At 39.7% G+C, this 19145-nt stretch overlaps 1 protein-coding gene across 1 annotated transcript in view; it reads left to right on the forward strand.

Annotated features, from left to right (window-relative positions):
- Window positions 1-19145, forward strand: part of LOC125281928 (BCL-6 corepressor-like) — a 47068-nt gene that overhangs the window by 12916 nt on the left and 15007 nt on the right. The window contains exons 2-6 of the mRNA XM_048217590.2: window positions 3716-3940; window positions 4388-4612; window positions 5504-5802; window positions 6197-6454; window positions 7250-7416. Coding sequence (XP_048073547.1) covers window positions 3716-3940; window positions 4388-4612; window positions 5504-5802; window positions 6197-6454; window positions 7250-7416 — 1174 coding nt within the window. The remainder of the gene's footprint in view (window positions 1-3715; window positions 3941-4387; window positions 4613-5503; window positions 5803-6196; window positions 6455-7249; window positions 7417-19145) is intronic.

Below are 19145 nucleotides of genomic sequence, written 5' to 3' on the forward strand. Positions count from 1 at the left end.
CAGTATGTAGCCTCACTGTCCCAGCGGGTTTCCACACACCTATGCCTGAGAACAGTGCAAGACCTAGGCTCCACCCATTCTTCTGGCATCACTGGGGACCATGCTGTCACACCTGGGATTCTCCTCCAGTTGGCCTCCTGAGCACCTATATGCCAGGCACAGTGGCAGACTTCCAAAAGGCCCCAGTTTGTGCTCTACTGCTTCTAATCCTTTGCAGTAGCTTGCTCCAATAGCTTCCTTCCCCGCTGTCCTATCCACAGCTCTGTCCCTGGGCTTTCAAATCTGCACATCTCCTACCTTTCAAAACGTGGTCAGCTTTCTACTTGTAGAGTGGCACTATGTCTTTGACACTCCCCCCTTTGATTTCTCAGTTAGTCACAATGTTTTGGTAACTCCCTTCTTGTATCCGCAGGATGACACAACCATACTGTCCCCCTACTCTCGCACCAGTTGAACTCCTCAGAAACATTGTTTTCAAAAAGCATTGACCCTGAAGTTAGTAATAGTTTAATGCATTATAGAAGTCTAGTCTTTTTGGAAGGGGATTAAGAAAAGCGAGTTAACTTGAAAATACAATGGTTGGGATTTTCATTTATTCTGTGATTGAACAGTCACCTGGTTTTACTTTAGAAGTTGACAAGTGATTTGGGAGTCTCCTCAAACTTGGGAAATTCATTAATAGGAACCACCAGTGGAAGGGACCAGGAGGTGTTGGTCCCTTCCTTCTTGAACATGTAACGGTAGTCTCCTTTGTCTACTATCTGGCTGCATCAGACTAGGACGTGCTCATTTACAATGCCTCGGCTTTGGAGACTGAAGGAATTGGAAGAAGCTTGAGTCAAAATCAACAAACATTTCCCGTGCCTTTTCCGTAGGGGATCATGGTTTCAACAAGATTAACCTTTGTTGAGATGCTTTCATTACCTGCAGCAGAGGAAATTTTGTAACCCTCGAACATGTCAATACTCTGGCATTTTTTTAGTGATAAGTAGGCATGCTGGAACAGAAGTTAGTTGCTACCATGGTGACATGTAAATATTGCCACGGTGATGCTTTTGTGAGGTAGCGGTATAGTACAAGTATGATAAATTATGGGATGTGTATGTTGTGAGAGAACGCTTGTTAAACTTGAACACAGCCACAGTCATATATGCCTGGATGGTACATGACAAAGGTATATGACTTCCTGTTTCTAGAAGGGCCAAAAGTAACAACAAGGACGGCAGAACTTGATGGTTTGGAGTCCTGCATATCTTTCCTTCTCCTTTGTCAACAAGGATGACCCTGAGGGTAGTTTTTGAATTGACCTTATTTGAGAAAGTCTAAGTTGAGATATACAGCAGTGTGGCATGGAGCCCCTCTGCCCCATACCTGATAGCCTATGTGTCTTAGGCACTTCGGGGTGTTGTTCCTGGTGATAATGTTGAAGGTGATGATGATATTTAATGTCTTGGGAGAACTACACTTGGTGAATCAGGATACTTGCTATTAGGGGCAGTACTAAAAACTTCTTAATTATTGCTCATTTTTTTCTTATAGCAGCTTGGAAGGCAGTTTGGGGGAAGGTATAGATGGACCTAGCTTTGAAAAGATTGTCTTGCAAAATGGGAAGAATGCAGCTACTCTTATGTGTGGGAGAGTAATTTTACTGTATCTCAACTTTAGTAATAGAGAGTTCCTGATAATACTTCAGGTCAAGTAACCGTAGTCATCACACTGAAAGTTTCCTGAAACCAAGACAGGAGGGGACCATCTGGAAGATCATGCACAGGAGTATGTCATCCCTATCTAAGCAGCAGTGCTGACTTACTTCATAGAACTTTACCTGGTGGGAAGCCTGGAGGTGACAGAGGGATAGTTTGTTTTGTCCAGATGAGCAAAGAGCACGGGGATGAAGTCCCCAGTGAGTCACTTCTGTCAATGTCTATGAAGTAAGTCAGCACAACTCTTCCAGGTGGTTTTCAATGGGCAGGAGATGGTGACTATTGTGACAAAAATTGAGGCATATTGCATATAAATTAATTTCTCTATTAGGAAGATGCAGTGAGAGTGAAAACTTCAGCAGAAAGCCTCTGTGAGAAAGATGCCTCTGTAGAGAGGGTCGAGAGTGTCAGAGATACAGGTTGTTACATTAGACCTGCGCTTAAAATGCAAAGCCTGGATGTAGAATTTAAAATACTAGGAGTTGAGAAGGGAAAAATGAAGGGGGCAAAAACAGGGGGAGATGACGGACTGTGGACTCTGGGAAACAAACTGAGGGTTTCAGAGGAGAGGGGAGTGGGGGATGGGCTAGCCCAGTGATGAGTATTATGCGCAAACAATGAATCATGGAACACTAGTACATCTAAAACTAATGGTGTCTTCTAATGAATCATCGAACTTCACATCAGAAACCAGGGATGTACTGTATGGTGACTAACATAATACAATAAAAAAAAATGTTAAAATAAAAAATAAATAAATATAGCTTTTGCTCAAAAAAAAAAAAAACCCAAAACTAATGATGTGTTGTATGGTGACTAACTAATATAATAATAAAAATTAAAATTAAAAAATAAAATAAAATATATTTGTGCTTTGAAAAAAAAATACCAGGAGTTGAGAGATTCTTATTCTAAAGATATGTAGCAGGGAAGACACAGTGAGGTTCTGTGTTGCTTAAACAGCAATTCTGTTATGGATTTAAAAGTGTTGCTTAAACAGCAATTCTGTTATGGATTTAAAAGGCAATATGATGTCACCTAGCTAATTCTGCCTTCACCCGCCTGCTTTGAGCCAGGTGTGAAAAGAGACACTGACAATGAAGGGAATGGAGCCCTGTCTTTAGAGGGACCTTAGATACTTGCATGTAAAGAAAGGCATAAAAGAAGATTGTTAGGTGTTCAAAAGAAGAATAGTGTTCTTGTGGCTCTTCATGATGTTACTGAGGTGCTGGAGTCTCAAAGACTTCCTCCTGGTTGGGAAATGGGACCACCTCTTCAATAATGTGAGAAAAGAGGACAGAAAAGGATTTACAGTAAGGAGATTGTGTCCTGTAAAGTTGCCTATAAAGTTGTACTTTTGCATATGCTAAGAAATCTTTCCTTTGGCTTTACTAGTAAGGTTTTCTCCCCAGTGCCCTTGCTCTACCCAGATTTCCTGCCTTCCTCTGCTTCTCTGGCAGGTGTCAGCAGCAGCTTGGGCTGTAGGCTCAGAGCTCCAGAGACCTTTAGGAGAGACCATTGCTTCTGTCCATCAAGGACCTGCTTTGTTTTAGCACTATTTTTCTGCCCCTGTTTATGCATCATCTGTCCTGCGTTGCAACCCAAGTAAATATTGATGTTGTCATTTGTATACCTAACATTTGGGAGATATCTCTTCATTACATTAGTTTTCCATTTATTGACAGATGATGTTCATGCCTCATGTCTCTTCTCATCTCCTTTCTTGGTTCTGTCATGCCTCCAGTTTTAAAAATGACAAAGTTACAAGTCTGTACCGTATAGGAGGTAGGGCATATATGTTTCAACCAGTTCCACTCTTGATTTCTGCTTTAACTGATAGTTGTCTTCACCTGGCTCTCCTTTGGGGGTTTCTATTTCTGAGGATTTTGTACTTCTAATGAAAGATTCCTTGTCTTTAAAGAGAAGGGTGTTTTGGTAGCAGATTATGTTGGCTATGGCAGTCCTGTGTTCTCATGATGACCTTTGGGCCCTCATTGTCTCCTCTCCCCCAGGTGAAGATAGTGCTGCAAAGAAATACAATCTGTTGAAAGCCCTAGAGGAGAAAGATATTTCTGTGAAGTACTTCATGGACAGGTGGCCCATGAGCAAGCACGACCCTACCGTCCGACTGGACAGAAAACACAAACTATCAGATGACAGAAATCACACTGAGACCACTGTGGAAGAAATTCCAGAGGACCCTCTGCAGAAAGTGAAACAAAGATGGGTCTCCAAAGGTAAGATTTGGCTTTGGCTGCCTGCTCAGTGGCCTTTGCATGTAGACAAAGTGGATGACCATGAGTCTTGCTGCCCACCCTACACATGCACAAAGGAAATCCTATTGCAGATTCCATTCCCTTCTTGGGGAAGCCACTCACATCTGTCCTTCCCCAGTTGCAGGAGCTCAAGCTCAAACATGGCCAAAGATGAATAAGTCCTCTCCCAAGACTTGGTGACATACTCAAGCAGAGGCAGTAACCACACCCCTCCCCTCTCCCACCTCCATTAATGATGGGCAAGACAGTTGGCCCCCCTCCAAAGCAGGAAGATTTTTTTTTTAATTTGTAGTTATTTCTTCATTAGATGACTCACCTTAGAGGGAAAGGGGAGACGATTCCTCCTACCACCTAGAACAACCACACTACAGTGAGCTGACCAGACTGAAGTGTGCATTGAATTAACAGGTCTCCATCCTAAGAAGCAACACCACTTGCTACACCTTAGAAAACGGTGGAAACAACAGGTATCAACGGCAGAGAGCACACCTGGCGAGAAGGTCGAGAAGAAAATGGCTCACACAGTTCAAGGTGAGGTCACTGCCCAGGGAAATAAAAGCTCCAAGGACAAGCCTTGCAGGAAAGGGGCAGAGGCCAAAAGCAATAGAAGCTGGTCAGAAGAGTCCTTCAGGGGTGCCTGGGTGGCACAGCGGTTAAGTGTCTGCCTTCGGCTCAGGGCGTGATCCCGGCGTTCTGGGATCGAGCCCCACATCAGGCTCCTCTGCTGGGAGCCTGCTTCTTCCTCTCCCACTCCCCCTGCTTGTGTTCCCTTTCTCAGTGGCTGTCTCTCTCTCTCTCTCTCTCTCTCTCTCTCTCTCTCTCAAATAAATGAATGAAATCTTAAAAAAAAAAAAAAGAGTCCTTCAAACCCAGTGACAATGAACAAGATATGCAGGATTGCCTGCCTCACAACTAGAGTGTGTATCACCTGTTCTCTGTGGGAGAGAACCCATGAGGACTTGAGTAAAGTTGACTGGCTAGGATGTGGCAGGCAGGGAGGTCTTTCCTCACATCCTTTCAGCCTGCACATTTTCTTCCACAATGTACAGTGCAGAGCACGGTTGAGAGGGAAGGAGCTTCCCTTCCTGTGATACTGCCTATCAAGCCTATCACTGACTAGGAAGGGAAGTATGATGCCGGGGGCTTGCCAACACTCTCATTCCAGCCTCAGACTGAATCTGATTGCTAGGTCTGAGCACCCAGTCTGGCCGTCAGTGTGAAAGTCCTTTACCCAGGTCCAGTGAGTTTGGGTGGGAAAGCAGGAAGGGTTAGCATTTGGTCCCTTGTCCCTGGCATTTGAAAAAAAAAATTCCAGCTTGGGATTATGGGTTAACCTAATTGTTATTTGAATGTGGGATGGTTAAAACACTTTATGCTTTGAAACATAGTTCCTTTATCTTTAAAATGTAAAGCCAGTCCAGTAATCAGCGCTAATAATGGGTTTTTCTTTCTGTGCTGGCTGCATTTGTAATACCAGCTTCTTCTCACCCATCTCTTTCTCCTGCACACCATCCCCCACCTTAGGCTTTCCTATATGCTCTACTACTCTGCCCATAAAGAGCCTTTCATCTGTCAGTACAAGTACCATACCAACATCAAGGTCGCTTTCCAAAAAGCTGAAAATTAAAGAAACTCAGAAGACGCATGTGTTGTGCACAGATGAAAAGGATCACCAAGCTGCTTCCATGCTGCAGAGATACACCAAGAACAGTGAGAAACCATCTGGGAAAAGAGTATGCAAAACAAAGCATTTGATTTCCCACAAAACAAGGCAGGGTTTGTCAGTGCCAGGGGACTGCTCTGTGGAGAACGCTGATGGCAAGGTACTCCCTGACACTTGTTGGGTACTACTTTGACAATCCCCTTCTGAATCAGGCTTGTGCAGGCACTTCACTCATCCCTCTCAGCTAGTCCATCTGCTGACTGATTCTCAAAAACAAAGTTTTCCTTTTCCTAGGCTCCTCCCCCAAAGTTACTTTCCTGTTCCAGGAGGCATGCCTCCTGTTTGTTGGTGAACTGTCAAACTGGTAAAAACAAAACCTCTTCTGAAAACTTCTCTTAACTAGCCTCCAAACCCCCACCTCCCATACTCGCTCCCTTCCCCCAAATAAAAGGAAAAGCTGCCGCCTTCCACTATGATTTTTGACTTGGGTAGGAGGGAAAGAGGCATGTCTGGAAGACAGCCTTAAATGTGTATGCTCCTTGGTTTTGTAATAGGTGAACATTGGAGGAGTCACAAAGCAGGAAGAGCCCAGTTCCAACTATTACCTGTCATCAGCCAACCAGGATCAGAAATCCTTCAATCTTTTGCAACAATTACCGCCACCTTCTGAGATCTTACAAAGGCTGCTACACTCAAGTCCCCCTCCAGAGACTGCCCAGTCACAGCCCATGCTGCCAGAAAGACAGCGATTTGTGGTCAATAAGAACGCTGGTGAGACCCTCCTGCAGCGGGCTGCCCAGCTTGGCTATGAGGTTGGTGTCCTTGTGGGTGTCTGGATTTAGAAACTACTGATGCTGCTCCTTGATGCTGGTGAGGAGGCACCCTGGCTGGGGATGGCACAAGGAAGGGCAACAAACTGAGAGTACAAACCCCCTCCAGATCAGGGACTGGGCTGGGCGTTCCAGCTTTGCACCAAAGTTATTGCCATATCCCTAGCCAACATGGCTGATGTCAGTGATAAGTTATATGGTCTCAGTACTTGATTATGTTCTTATTGTAAGCCTACATAGATCTATTATAACTTGTTTTGCACTCAGGACATATCCGTGTTATCATGCATTCACATAGTCTCTTGAAACAATAGCACTTTTTTAGTTTGGGGATAGTTTTGGTGGTTGCTTCAATGTCTTGTTTCTGTCAACATGTCTGTTTTGGAGATTTCCGGGTTATCTGGAGAGAATTCTCTGGAAGGATTTTATAGTTAGCTCAGTTGCTTGCAGATGAAATCCAGTGACAGCAGTTGGTTTATCATGAGTTGGAAGGAGCAATACCTACAAAGACAGGATAGATGTTGCATGTGGGATTGAGTAGTTCTGACATGCCAACCATTCTGTTATCACTAACTGCGGTTCAGGAAATAGATGTGCTTCTAGCAAACACATGCTTGTGCTCCCTCACCAACATGTATGCACTACCTGCCATAGCTGCAGGGGGTTCGCAAGACTAATGGTAAATGTCTTTGAAAGTGGGTACTACCAAACTATGAAGTCATCATTATGAGATTCATTGTGCAGTTCTCACAGCATTCCCCCTGCTTCTTTGCACAGGAATTGGTGTTGTACTGCCTGGAAAACAAGATTTGTGATGTGAATCATCAAGACAATGCTGGCTACTCTGCTCTGCATGAAGCTTCTGCAGGAGGATGGCTCTGCATTGTTCAACACCTTCTTAAATATGGTGCTGATGTCAACTGTAGTACCCAAGATGGAACCAGGTTAGTGGACCCTTAGTGTCTTGTTGGGACATGGGCAGTAATTCTCAGGTATGTGGAAACATTGATTGCAAAATCCTCTTTAAGTAGGAAATTTTGGAAACATACTTAAAACTTTAAAAGTGTATGACATGAGAAGAAACTTCACAGACTAGGAAGCACCAGAAATAGTCCTTTCTTAGACAGCAGGTGTACTGGCAAAATATGCCTGATATAACATAACCACTTTGAAACCATTTTGCACTGTATTGCCACTTCCAGGAAACCTTAAATAGTTAATCTTGATCAATTTCCTCTCAGCACAGTAGCAGATATCTGTCCTCTAGGAGTAGCGCAGTCCTGTGTCAGGCAGATGTACATATGTTCTTGGAGCAGCTTATCAGTCGACTTATCCGGATATTAGAAATCTGAGCTCTCATTACTGCTTCTCTTTATGGAGGGTCACAGAGAAAGGTGGGCAGCTGTTGCTATTGGACCCTCTTCGTCTGGCTGAAGTGCTTCGTAATAGATTTATTATTTTTTAAAAAGATTTTATTTATTTATTTGACAGAGAGAGACAGCCAGCGAGAAAGGGAACACAAGCAGGGGGAGTGGGAGAGGAAGAAGCAGGCTCCCAGTGGAAGAGCCTGATGTGGGGCTCGATCCCAGAACGCTGGGATCACGCCCTGAGCCGAAGGCAGACGCTTAACGACTACACCACCCAGGCGCCCCTGTAATAGATTCAAATAGTCCCCTTAACTTTGTCTTTTTCTCTTTTGGGAACCAACTGTTTAAAGACTACAACATTCCAAAGCAACCATATATACAAGTGGACTTAGGATGTCAGTATACACACCAGGGGAAAGGCACAGGCTAGAATAGTCCTGAAAGAACTTTGTTATATTTCATGTCCATTCCTAGCAATAAATAGGCTACTTAAAAAAAAAAACCAACAAGGTGGTTAGTACATTATATGATTTATACGTATGCTTTTCAACAAGGAAAAAAATCACAATATTGTCCTTGAGAAAGAATTCTGGGGACACCTGGGTGGCTCAGTCGATGAAGCATCTGCTTGCAACTCAGGTCATGATCTCAGGGTTTGGGGATCAAGCCCCACGTCAGGCTTTCTGCTCTGTGGTGCAACTGCTTCTCCCTCTGCCTGCAGTTCCCCTTGCTTGTGCTCTCTCTCGTTCTGTCTCCCTCAAGTAAATAAAATCTTTAAAAAAGAGAAAAAAAGCAGAAAGAATCCTGTCTACTAGACAATGATTGTAAAACAACTTAGCAATGCTCCAAGAGATAAAAGAAAACATGCACAGAGAAAACAATGTACAAACAAAATTGAAATGTCAATAAAGACATAGGACACATAAAAAGAAATAATTGCAGAACTAAAAAACGGAGTAACTGAAATGAAAGCTGATCAGAGGCATTCAAAGTGTGACTTCAGCAGGCAGAAGAATCAGCAAACTTGAAAATAGGACAACTGAATTATCAAATTTAAAGAACACAAAGGAAATAGAAGAAGAGCTAAAAGAACTTACTTCACTTCTTGAATATAATCCGTTGGATTAATATATACCTGATAGGAGTTCCAGAAAGAAAAGAGAAGGGAGGAGACAAATTATTTGCAGAAATTATGTTCAAAGCTTTTGCACATTTGTTGGAAGGCATGCAGACAAAGTAAGAAGCTCAGTGAGCTCCAAACAGGTTAAATTCAGAGACTCACACTAAGACATTACAGTGAAATTGTTGAGAGCCAAAAACAAAAAAAGAAATGGGGAGCAACAGAGAAGTGACCCATACACTGCTCATACACTGCTCTCCAGTAAGGTTATCGGCATAATTCTCCCTAGGAAGGTTTACAGGAAGTAGAAGTATTCAGAGTGCTAAAGGAAAAACTGTAAAGCAAGAATCCTACATCTATGAAAAGCTACCTTCAAAAATTGGGACTTTCTGAAATAAAGAAAAGCTCAGGAATTTTGTTAACTGTAGAATTAAACTGCAAAAAATAATTAATAGAAGCCGTTCAAGTCCAAATGAAACACACTAGATGATAACACCTTATAAAGAAATAGAAATTTGTTAAAGGTAAATACATGGGCCATTTTAATCTAGTTTTATAGTAACTTTGGTTTGTAGCTCTTTTGTTTTTGCTTTGTAAATGATTTAACAAAGTAATTTATACAAAACCAATTATTACTGTCTGTTTTGGAAAACATTTTGTGTGAAGATTGAAGTCTATGGCATCAATAACTGAAACATTTGTAGACTGTGCTGTATAAGAGCAGAGTTTTTTACGTTAATGACATTAGGATAGTATAAATTCAAATTAGATGGTTATAGCATTAGTATATTAAGTGTAATCCCAGAGTAACAACAAAAAGTAACTTAACTGTATTCAAAAACGAAAATGAGAAGATAATTAAAAGGGCTTAAAAAATTCTATCCAACTATATTCTATATATAAGAATCAGATTAAATCCAAAAACATAGATAATATCAGATGATGGAAAAAATATTTCAAGCAAATAGTAAATAGGAAGACAAAGAAGTGGGTGTGGTCTTAGACAAAATATACTTTAAAGCAGAAATGATTATAAGGGACAAGGAAAGAACAGTTTAATAAAGAGGATAAACACAAATCATCATGTAACAACACAAAATCAAAATATATTATATGAACCAAAACTGATGAAATTACAAGTAGAAATCAAAAGTTCTACAAAAATACTAAAGGACTTCAATACTCTCCTTTTAATAATGCACCCGCAGAGGGTAAATGAGCAAATGCAAGACTGCAATGACACAATATACCAATTAGATCTAACATACTTATACACAACACTCTACTCAACAAGAGTGGAATACACCTGTTTCTTTTGAAAGTGCACGCAGGACATTCTCCACATTACACCATATATTAGGCCACAAATGAAATTTCATTAGATTTAAGAACATAGAAATCATAGAAAGCACCTTCTCTGACCACAGTGGGATGCAGTTAGAAATAAGTAACAAAAACAAAACAGCAAAATTAGAAAATTTGTGGAAATTAAACAATATAGACTAAAGAATATGGATCAAAGAAGAAAACAGAAGGGAAATTACAAAATAATTGGATATAAACGCAAACCAAAAAAACATCAACACTTACGTGACACAACAATTATGCTAAGGGGAAAACTTGTATTTATAAATGCTAAATGCTCACATGAAAAGGTGATCTCAAATCAACACCTTACCTGAAAACTTAAGGAACTCAGAAAGATGAACAAAGTGAACCCGTGGGACGCAGAAGGAAGGAAATACAAAAGATTATAGCACAGATAAAATAGGGAGTAGAAAAACAAATGACAAAATCAACAAAACCCAGTAGTTAGTCCTTTGAAAGATTAACAAAATCGACACTTTTATTGCTGCTGATGATTTATTTATTTATTAAACAAACTTGACTAAGAAACAGACAAGTCTCAAATTATGAAAATACAAAATGAAAATTGAGTCATTACTATCCATTTTATGAAATAAGAGGACTCAACTAATATGAGAAATAAAGAGGAATTACAAATAATGCCACAAAACTAGAGTGATGATAAGGCAAGGCTATTAAAATTATATACATAGTGTTTATAAAAAAGAAAATTGTTGTCGGTTTGAGATCTTTTGATTTTTCAAGTGTGTTGACCGCCATTACTTACCTCTTAGTATTTGGTCTCACTGAATCCTATAAGTTTCACAGTTGTATTTTCATTTTCATTTGTATTGAGCTATTTTTTCTTAGTTTCCACTGTGTTTGCTTCCTTGATACATTCATTGTTTAAAATTTGGTTTCAATTTCCATGTACTTGTGAATTTTCCATTTTTCCTTCCACTCTTGATTTTAGTTTCATTCCATTATTGGGGAAGGTACATAATGTGATTTCTGTAGTAAATAAAACTTTTTCTAATAGCCTTTGTTATCCCATATAATGATGGAGATGATAATATGTGAAAACGGTGTCCATATGCATGTTCACGTAAGTAAATACAAAAGAAGCTACAGGTAGAGAGTCTTAATAAAATGTGATAATTTCATGAACAATGGTAACTTCATTGATTCTTTGCTACATTTTTCTTCAGTTGTTATACTAACAGCAGCCTCTGTTTGGAGACTAACACATTTATTTATTTGTACCTTTTTTTAAAATTTTGGGTGTAATTGACATAGTTGTTACATTAGTTTCAGGTGTATAACATGGTGATTGGACAAGTTTAAACATTATGTTATGCTCCCTACAAGTGTAGCTACCACCTGTCTCATAACATCCCTATTACCACATCACAGACTGTGCCTTTCACTCGAGACTTATTCACTCCATAACTGAAATGCTGTCATCTCCCACCCCCCTTCCCCCTTTTTCCCATCTTCCCACTCCCCTCTGGCAGCCATCAATTTGTTCTCTGTGCTAGTAGTTCTAATTCTGCTTTTTGTTTATTTTTTCATTTGTTTTCTTTTTGTTTATTGCTTTGTTTTATTTTAGATTACATATATGATATTTGTCTTTTTCTGACTGACTTATTCACTTAGCAAGATACCCTGTAGGTCCATCCATCTGGTTGCAAATGGCACAATCCCAGTCTCTTTCAAGGCTGAGTATTATTCCAGTGGATGTGTGTGTGTGTGTGTGTGTGTGTGTGTGTGTGTGTACATTCATCCACCTATGGCTGGAAACTTCAGTTCCCATATCTTGCCTATTGTAAAAAAGTGCTGCAGTAAACATAGGGGTGCATATATCTTTTCAAATATCTTTTCATTTTCTTTTGGTAAATACACAGTAGTGCAATTTCTGGATCATATGGTAATTGATTTTTAACTTTTGGAGGAACGCCCATGTTGTTCTCCACAATGGCTGTACCAGCCTGCATTCCCACCAACAGGGCAGGAGGGTTCCCCTTTCTCCACTTCTTCACCAAAGCGTATTATGTCCTGTGTTGTTAATTTGAACCATCCTGACAGGTGTGATGTGATACCTCATTCTGGTTTTCATTTCTATTTCCCTGATGATGAGTGATGTTGAGCATCTTTTCATGTGTCCGTTGGCCATTTGGATGTCGTCTTTCAAAACTCTGTATTCATGTCTTCTGCCCATTTATAATGGGTTATTTTTTTTCTTGGTGTGGAATTATTAGTTTTTTTGTATATTTTGGATATTAACCCCTCATTGAACATATCATTTGCAAATATCTTCTCCATTCAGTAGATGGTTTTTTTTATTGATTGTTTCCTTTGCTGTGCATAAGGTTATTTTTAGCCTATTTAGTTTATATTTATTTAGCATAGTTCATTTTTGCCTTTGTTTCCCTTGCCTCTGGGATGTGTCTAGTAACAAATTGCTACAGCCAAGGTCAAAGGTTACTGACTGAGTTCTTCTCTAGGATTTTGATGGATTCCTGTCTTACATTTAGATCTCTCATCCATTTTGAGTTTGCGTTTGTGTATGGTGTAAGAAAGTGGTCCTGTTTCATTCTACTGTATGTGACTGTGCAGTTTTCCCAGCACCACTTATTGAAGAGACAGTCTTTTTTCCATTGAGTATCCTTTCCTGCTTTCTTGAAGACTAGTTGACCATAGAGTTGAGGATGCATTTCCTGGTTCTCTATTCTGTTCCACTGATCTATATATCTGTTTTTGTGTCAGTAACATATGGGTGTATTTTTTTTAAGATTTTATTTATTTGAAAGAAGAGCACACATGAGTGGGAGGACGGTATGGAATGAGGGAGAAGCAGGCTCCCCCCTGAGCAGGGAGCTGGATGCGGGGCTCAATCCCAGGACTCTGAGATCATGACCCAAGCTGAAGACAGGCTTTTAACCGACTGAGCCACCCAGGCACCCCCAGTAAAATACTATATTGATCATTGAATGAATTTGATGTTTTCCTTCCATTTCTGTCTTATGGAATAGCTTTGGAAGAATAGGTATTAACTCTTCTTTAAATGTGTGATAGAATTCAGCAGTGAAGCCATCATTTCCTGGCTTTGTTTGTTATGAGTTTTTTGATTACTGACTATTTCTTTGTTTGTTATTGGTCTGTTCAGGTTTTCTGTTTCTTCCTGTTTCAGTGTTGGTAGTTTGTACGATTCTGGGAATTTATGTACTTCTTCCAGATTGTCAAATTTGTTGGCATATAGTTTTCATAACATTCTCTTATAATTTTTTTTTGTATTTTTGTGGCTTTGGTTGTTATTTCTCCCCTCCTGTTTGTGATTTTATTTATTTGGGTCCTTTCTCTTTTCTTTTTTTCAGGTCTGGCTAGAGGCTTATGTGGTTTATTGATTTTATCCAAAGAATCAGCTACTAGTATTATTGATCTGTTCTGTTGTCTTCTTTTGTTTCTATATAATTTATTTCTGCTCTCATCTTTATTATTTCTGTCCTTCTGCTGGCTTTACATTTTGCTTGTTCTTTTCCTAGCTCCTTTAGGTGAGGTTAGGTTGGTTATTTGAGATTTTTCTTGCTTCTTGAAGGAGGCTCATTATTTTGATATACTTTCCTCTTAGTACCACCTTTACTATCCCAAAGGTTTTGGGCTTTTCGTTTTCATTTGTTTTCCTTGTATTTGTCAATTTCTTCTCTCAATTCCTGGTTAACCCATTCATTCTTCAGTAGTTTGTTTTTTAACCTTGGTATATTTGTGGTCTTCCCTAACTTTCTTCTTGTGGTTGATGTCAAGTTCCATAGTGTTGTGGTCTGAAAATATGCATGGTATGATATCAATCTTCTTCTTCTTTTTTTTAAAGATTTTATTTATTTATGTGACAGAGAGACAGCCAGCGAGAGAGGGAACACCAGCAGGGAGAGTGGGAGAGGAAGAAGCAGGCTCCCAGCAGAGGAGCCTGATGTGGGGGATTTACTATCCATTGTTGTAAGTAGAGTGTTAAACTTCCCTGCTGTTGTTGTATTATTATCAATTGGTTCCTTTATGTTTGCTATTAACTGCTTTATTTATTTGCTTGAACATATATTGGGTGCATAAACATTTATAATTGTTGAATCCTCTTGTTGGATTGTCCTTTTTATTATTATGTAGTGTCTTTCTTTGTCTGTTGTTATAGTCTTTGTTTTAAAGTTTATTTTGTCTGATATAAGTGGTTCTACTCCAGCTTTCTTTTGATGTCCATTACTATGATAGATGTTTCTCCATCGCCTCCCTTTCAATCTGCAGGTGTCTTTAGGTCTAAAATGATTCTCTTGTAGGCATCATATATATGGTTCTTGTTTGTTTGCTTGTTTTTTACCCATTCTGGTATGCTGTGTCTTTTGATTGGAGCATTTAGTTCAATTACATTCAGAATAATTAATGATAGATATGTGTTTAGTGCCATTTTATTACTTGTTTTGTCATTGTGTCTGGAGATTTTCTCTGTTCCCCTCTAGTCTTTGTCACTTTTGGTTTCTCCATTCCACTCAAAAAGTCCCCTTTCATATTTCTTGCAGGGCTGGTTCGGTGTTCACAAATTCTTTCAATTTTTGTTTGTCTGGGAAACTATGTCTCTCCCTAATCTGAATGACAGCTTTGCTGGGTAGAACATTCTTGGCTGCAGATTTTTTCCATTCCATATTGACTATCTCACAAATTCTTTCAATTTTTGTTTGTCTGGGAAACTGTGTCTCTCCCTAATCTGAATGACAGCTTTGCTGGGTAGAACATTCTTGGCTGCAGTTTTTTTCCATTCCATATTGACTATCTCATGCCACTGGCTCCTGGTCTGCCAAGTTTCTGTTGACATATCTGCTAACCCTATATAGGTCTTCCCTTATCAGTTAGGGAACTCTTCTGTCTTATAGCTTTTAGGAATTTTTCCCTATCACTGTATTTTCCAAATATTATTACAATTGCCTTGGTGTTGGTCTGCTTTTGTTGATTTTGATTGGAGTCCTCTGTGCCACCTGGATCTGGATGTGTGTTTCCTTGCCCACATTAGGGACATGTGCAGGTATGATTTCCCCAAACAAATTTCCTGCCTACTTTTCTCTTCTTCTCTGGGGACTCCTTTGATATAGATGTTATTACATTTGATGGAATCACTGAGTTCCCTAAGTCTGTTCTCTTGTTGCATAATTTTTCTTTCTCTCTTTTGTTCAGTTCATTATTTTACATCATTTTGTCTTTGAGGTCACTAATTTTTTCCTTTGTTTCTTCAGCATGCTGTTCATTGCATCAAGTCTGTTTTTAATCTCATTTATTGCATTTTTAAAAATTTCTGATTGCTTGGTTTTTTTTTTTCCATTCTCCTATCTCTGTGACAAGGGTCTCCCTGATGTCTTCTTTTCCTTTCTCAAGCCCAGCAAGTATCCTATGATTGTTGCTTTAAGTTCTACATCAGGCAGGTCATGCAGATTTGCTTTACTTACTTACCTGAACATGGCCATACCTTATTCTTTCATGTGGGATGAGTTCCTCAGTCTTGGCATTTTGTCTATGTCTCTCTCTTCTTCTCTGTATTAGAAAAGCCTTTTGTGTCTTTTGGTCCTGAGAATAATGGCTTTATTAAGACAAGGTAGTGTCCAGGGCCTGTCACTTCAGGGGGTGTCCCTCCTGTGTGCTGCGTGCACTCTGCTGCTGTGTTTTGGCTGCTCTGTCCTTCACACCACTTGTCTGCAGAAGCTCTCCTTGCCTGCTGTGGGCAGTCATTGGTCCCTGGCCTGAATGTGGTGAGTTTTAACTTGGTGTGCTCTGCTCTGCTTGTGAAAATGAGACCTGACACCACCTCCACCAGAACTGAAGCCCTGCACATCTCTCTGGTTGGGAGATGAGGTATGGGCAGGGGTTTGTGCTGGTCTTTGGGGGAGGGGCCCACTGCTGGGCCTGAGGCAAGCTTCACTGACAGGGAGGGCAGGACCACCAGAGCACATGGTGTGGGGCTTGGTGTAAGCAGGTTAGGCAGCCAGTGCAGGTGCTGTGCTGCCCCCCACAGGTAGCTCCATGTTTATGCTGAGGGTTGGGGAAGGGAGATGGCACCTGCCAGCTCCTTTCTTCCTGGAGAGTCATCTCTGTGAACACTACTCGGTGAACGCTCTCTTACAGGAGTGAATAATCTCCTCATTGTGTGCCCCCATGTGTCCTTCAGGTGGCTGTTTCCGTGCTGTCTGTCCCCAGGTTGTTTGCCTGCTTTCTTTTGAAGAGCAGCACAGCACCTTCAGGGCTCTATCCCAGCCAAGTCCACTGACTTTTAAAAGTGCAGGCTTTTAAGCCCTGTTGGTTGCAAGAACTCAAGAAATCCAGTCCTCCTTGTTCTCCTGGCCAGGAACTTTGGGGAAGTGTTCTCTTTGTGTATTCTCCCTGGTGTGCTCTTCTCTCTCTCACCCTTGTCTGTGACCATGGCTCCCTTCCTTCCAAGCACCTGCAATCTGTTTCTGCCGTAAACCGTGTCTCTGCACTTTCTACTTACCTTAATGTGGCTTCTTCTCTCCCTTCAGTTATAGAGTTTGCTCTCTCATCTTCAGGTTGAATTCTGGGTATTTAGATGATTTTATAGTTATCTGGTTTTGTTCCTGGGACTAGGTGAGCTTAGGGTCCTCCTACTCTATTTCCATCTTCCTCTCTGCCACATGGAAGATGTTTGATTGCTGAATAAATCTTATTTGTTATTGGTCTGTTCATACTTTCTGTTTTCCTCTGAGTCAGTCTTGGTAGTTTTATGTTTCCAGGATTTCTTTCTGGGTTTCCATTTGTCCTGGGTTATCTGATTTGCTTATATATAATTGAGTACAGTAGTTTCTTATGATCTTATTTCTGGGGTATCTATTGTAATGTTTCCTCCTTCATTTCTGATTTTTTTTTTTTACTTAGTATTCTTTCTTTTTCTTAATGTAGCTAAAATTTTGTGTATTCAAAATTGTGATCCTTGTTTTGTTGATCTTTTCTTTTTTCTTTCTTTTTAAATTTATTTTTAATAATATTTTTATTATGTTATGTTAGTCACCGTACAGTATATCCTTAGTTTTTGTTGTAAAGCTCGCTTTACATTATTCATTACTTTATTCATTATTTGTATATCACTATATATTTATATATATATATATATTTGTATATCACAGTAATGTATATCACTATACATTATTCATTAGTTGCGTATAACACCCAGTGCACCATGCAATACGTGCCCTCCTTACTACCCATCAACAGCGTATCCCATTCCCCCACCCCCCCTTCCCTCTGAAGCCCTCAGTTTGTATCCCAGAGTCCATAGGCTCTCATGGTTCATTCCCCCTTCTGAGTACCCCCCCTTTCTTTGACATCTCTTTTTAAATTTAAATTCAGTTAGCCTATCTTTTTAGTTGGGTTTTCCTAGTCTCTATTTCATTTATTTTTTTCTCTGATATTTTGTTATTTCCCTCTTTCTGGTAATTGTGTCTTAGTTCTTCCTCTTATTCTTGTTCCTTGAAATGTAATGTTAGATTTTATCAGTAGTTTTACATGTTTGTGCATTCATTTATGCCTATTAAGCTCCCTTTTAGAATTGCTTTTGCATCCTACCTTAGCCTTTGGTGTTTTGTTTTGTGTGTGTATTTTTTTTCATGCTCATTTGTTCCATAGTTTTTTGTTTTCCTTTTGATTTCTTCCTGAACCATTAGCGATTCATGAGTATATTACTAAAGTCCATATATTTATAGGCTTTCCAGTTTTCCTTTTATTCCTGATTTATGGTTTCATACCGTTGTAGTCAGAAAAGCTATTTGCATGATAAGAGTCTTTTTAAATTTGGTAAGATGTGTTTTCTGTCCTGTTATCTGATCTGTCCTGCACAATGTTCCATGTGCACTCGAGATGATCATATTCTGCTGCTTTGGGATGGAATTTTCTAAATGTGTCTATTCTTACATACATTAGGTCTCCTTTGTCTAAAACATCGCTCAAGTCCAACATTGTTTGATGATTTTCTGTCTGAATGCCCTGGCATTGCTAAATGTGGACTATTGAAGTCCCTTGCTTGCCTTTCAGATCCGTTAGTATTTGCCTAACATTTATTTAGTTCCTCCAATGTTGGGTGCATATGTATTTACCATGGTTATGTCTTCTTGATAAGTTAACCTCCTCATCATTATATAATGACCTCCTTTGTCACAGCTTAGCTATTGGCTTAAAGAGTCTGTTTTGTCTGATACAAGCGTAGCTGTACCTAATCTCTTTTGGTTTCCAATTGCATGGAATGTGTTTTTTCAATTCTTTCATCTTGAGCCTCTGTTGTGCTTAGAACTGAAGAGTCTTTTGCTAGCAGCATGTATTTAATGCATCCAGTCTTTTCGTATTGGATAATTCAATTCAAATACCTTTATTATTGATACATAATGCCTTACTATTGCCATTTATTGGTTTGGGGTGTTTGGAACTTCCTGTTCTTTTTTTATTCTCTTAGCATGTGTGGTGTTGTTGTGGTTTGTTGTTGTTGTTTTTGTCGTTGTTGTTGTTGTTTTGTTGTGTGTGTGTGTGTGTGTGTGTGTTTTTTGTAAATTGGTGATTTTCTGTGGTGGCATGTTATGACCTCTTTTATGTATCAATAAGATTTTGCTTTGCAGTTACCATGAGACCTGCATAAAATATCTTAGAGTTGTAACAGTCTTCTTTACACTGACAACAACATAATATGTATGTATATGGTTTGTGACATACAAAAACCTTGTCCTTTTGTTGCCCCTATCCTGCAGTTAGTGTTGGAGTTTGCCTTTCTCATATTGTATATTTGTTAACAAATTATACTAGCTTCAGT

Source organism: Ursus arctos, chromosome Y, assembly GCF_023065955.2.
Source record: "Ursus arctos isolate Adak ecotype North America chromosome Y, UrsArc2.0, whole genome shotgun sequence".
NCBI lineage: Eukaryota > Metazoa > Chordata > Mammalia > Carnivora > Ursidae > Ursus > Ursus arctos.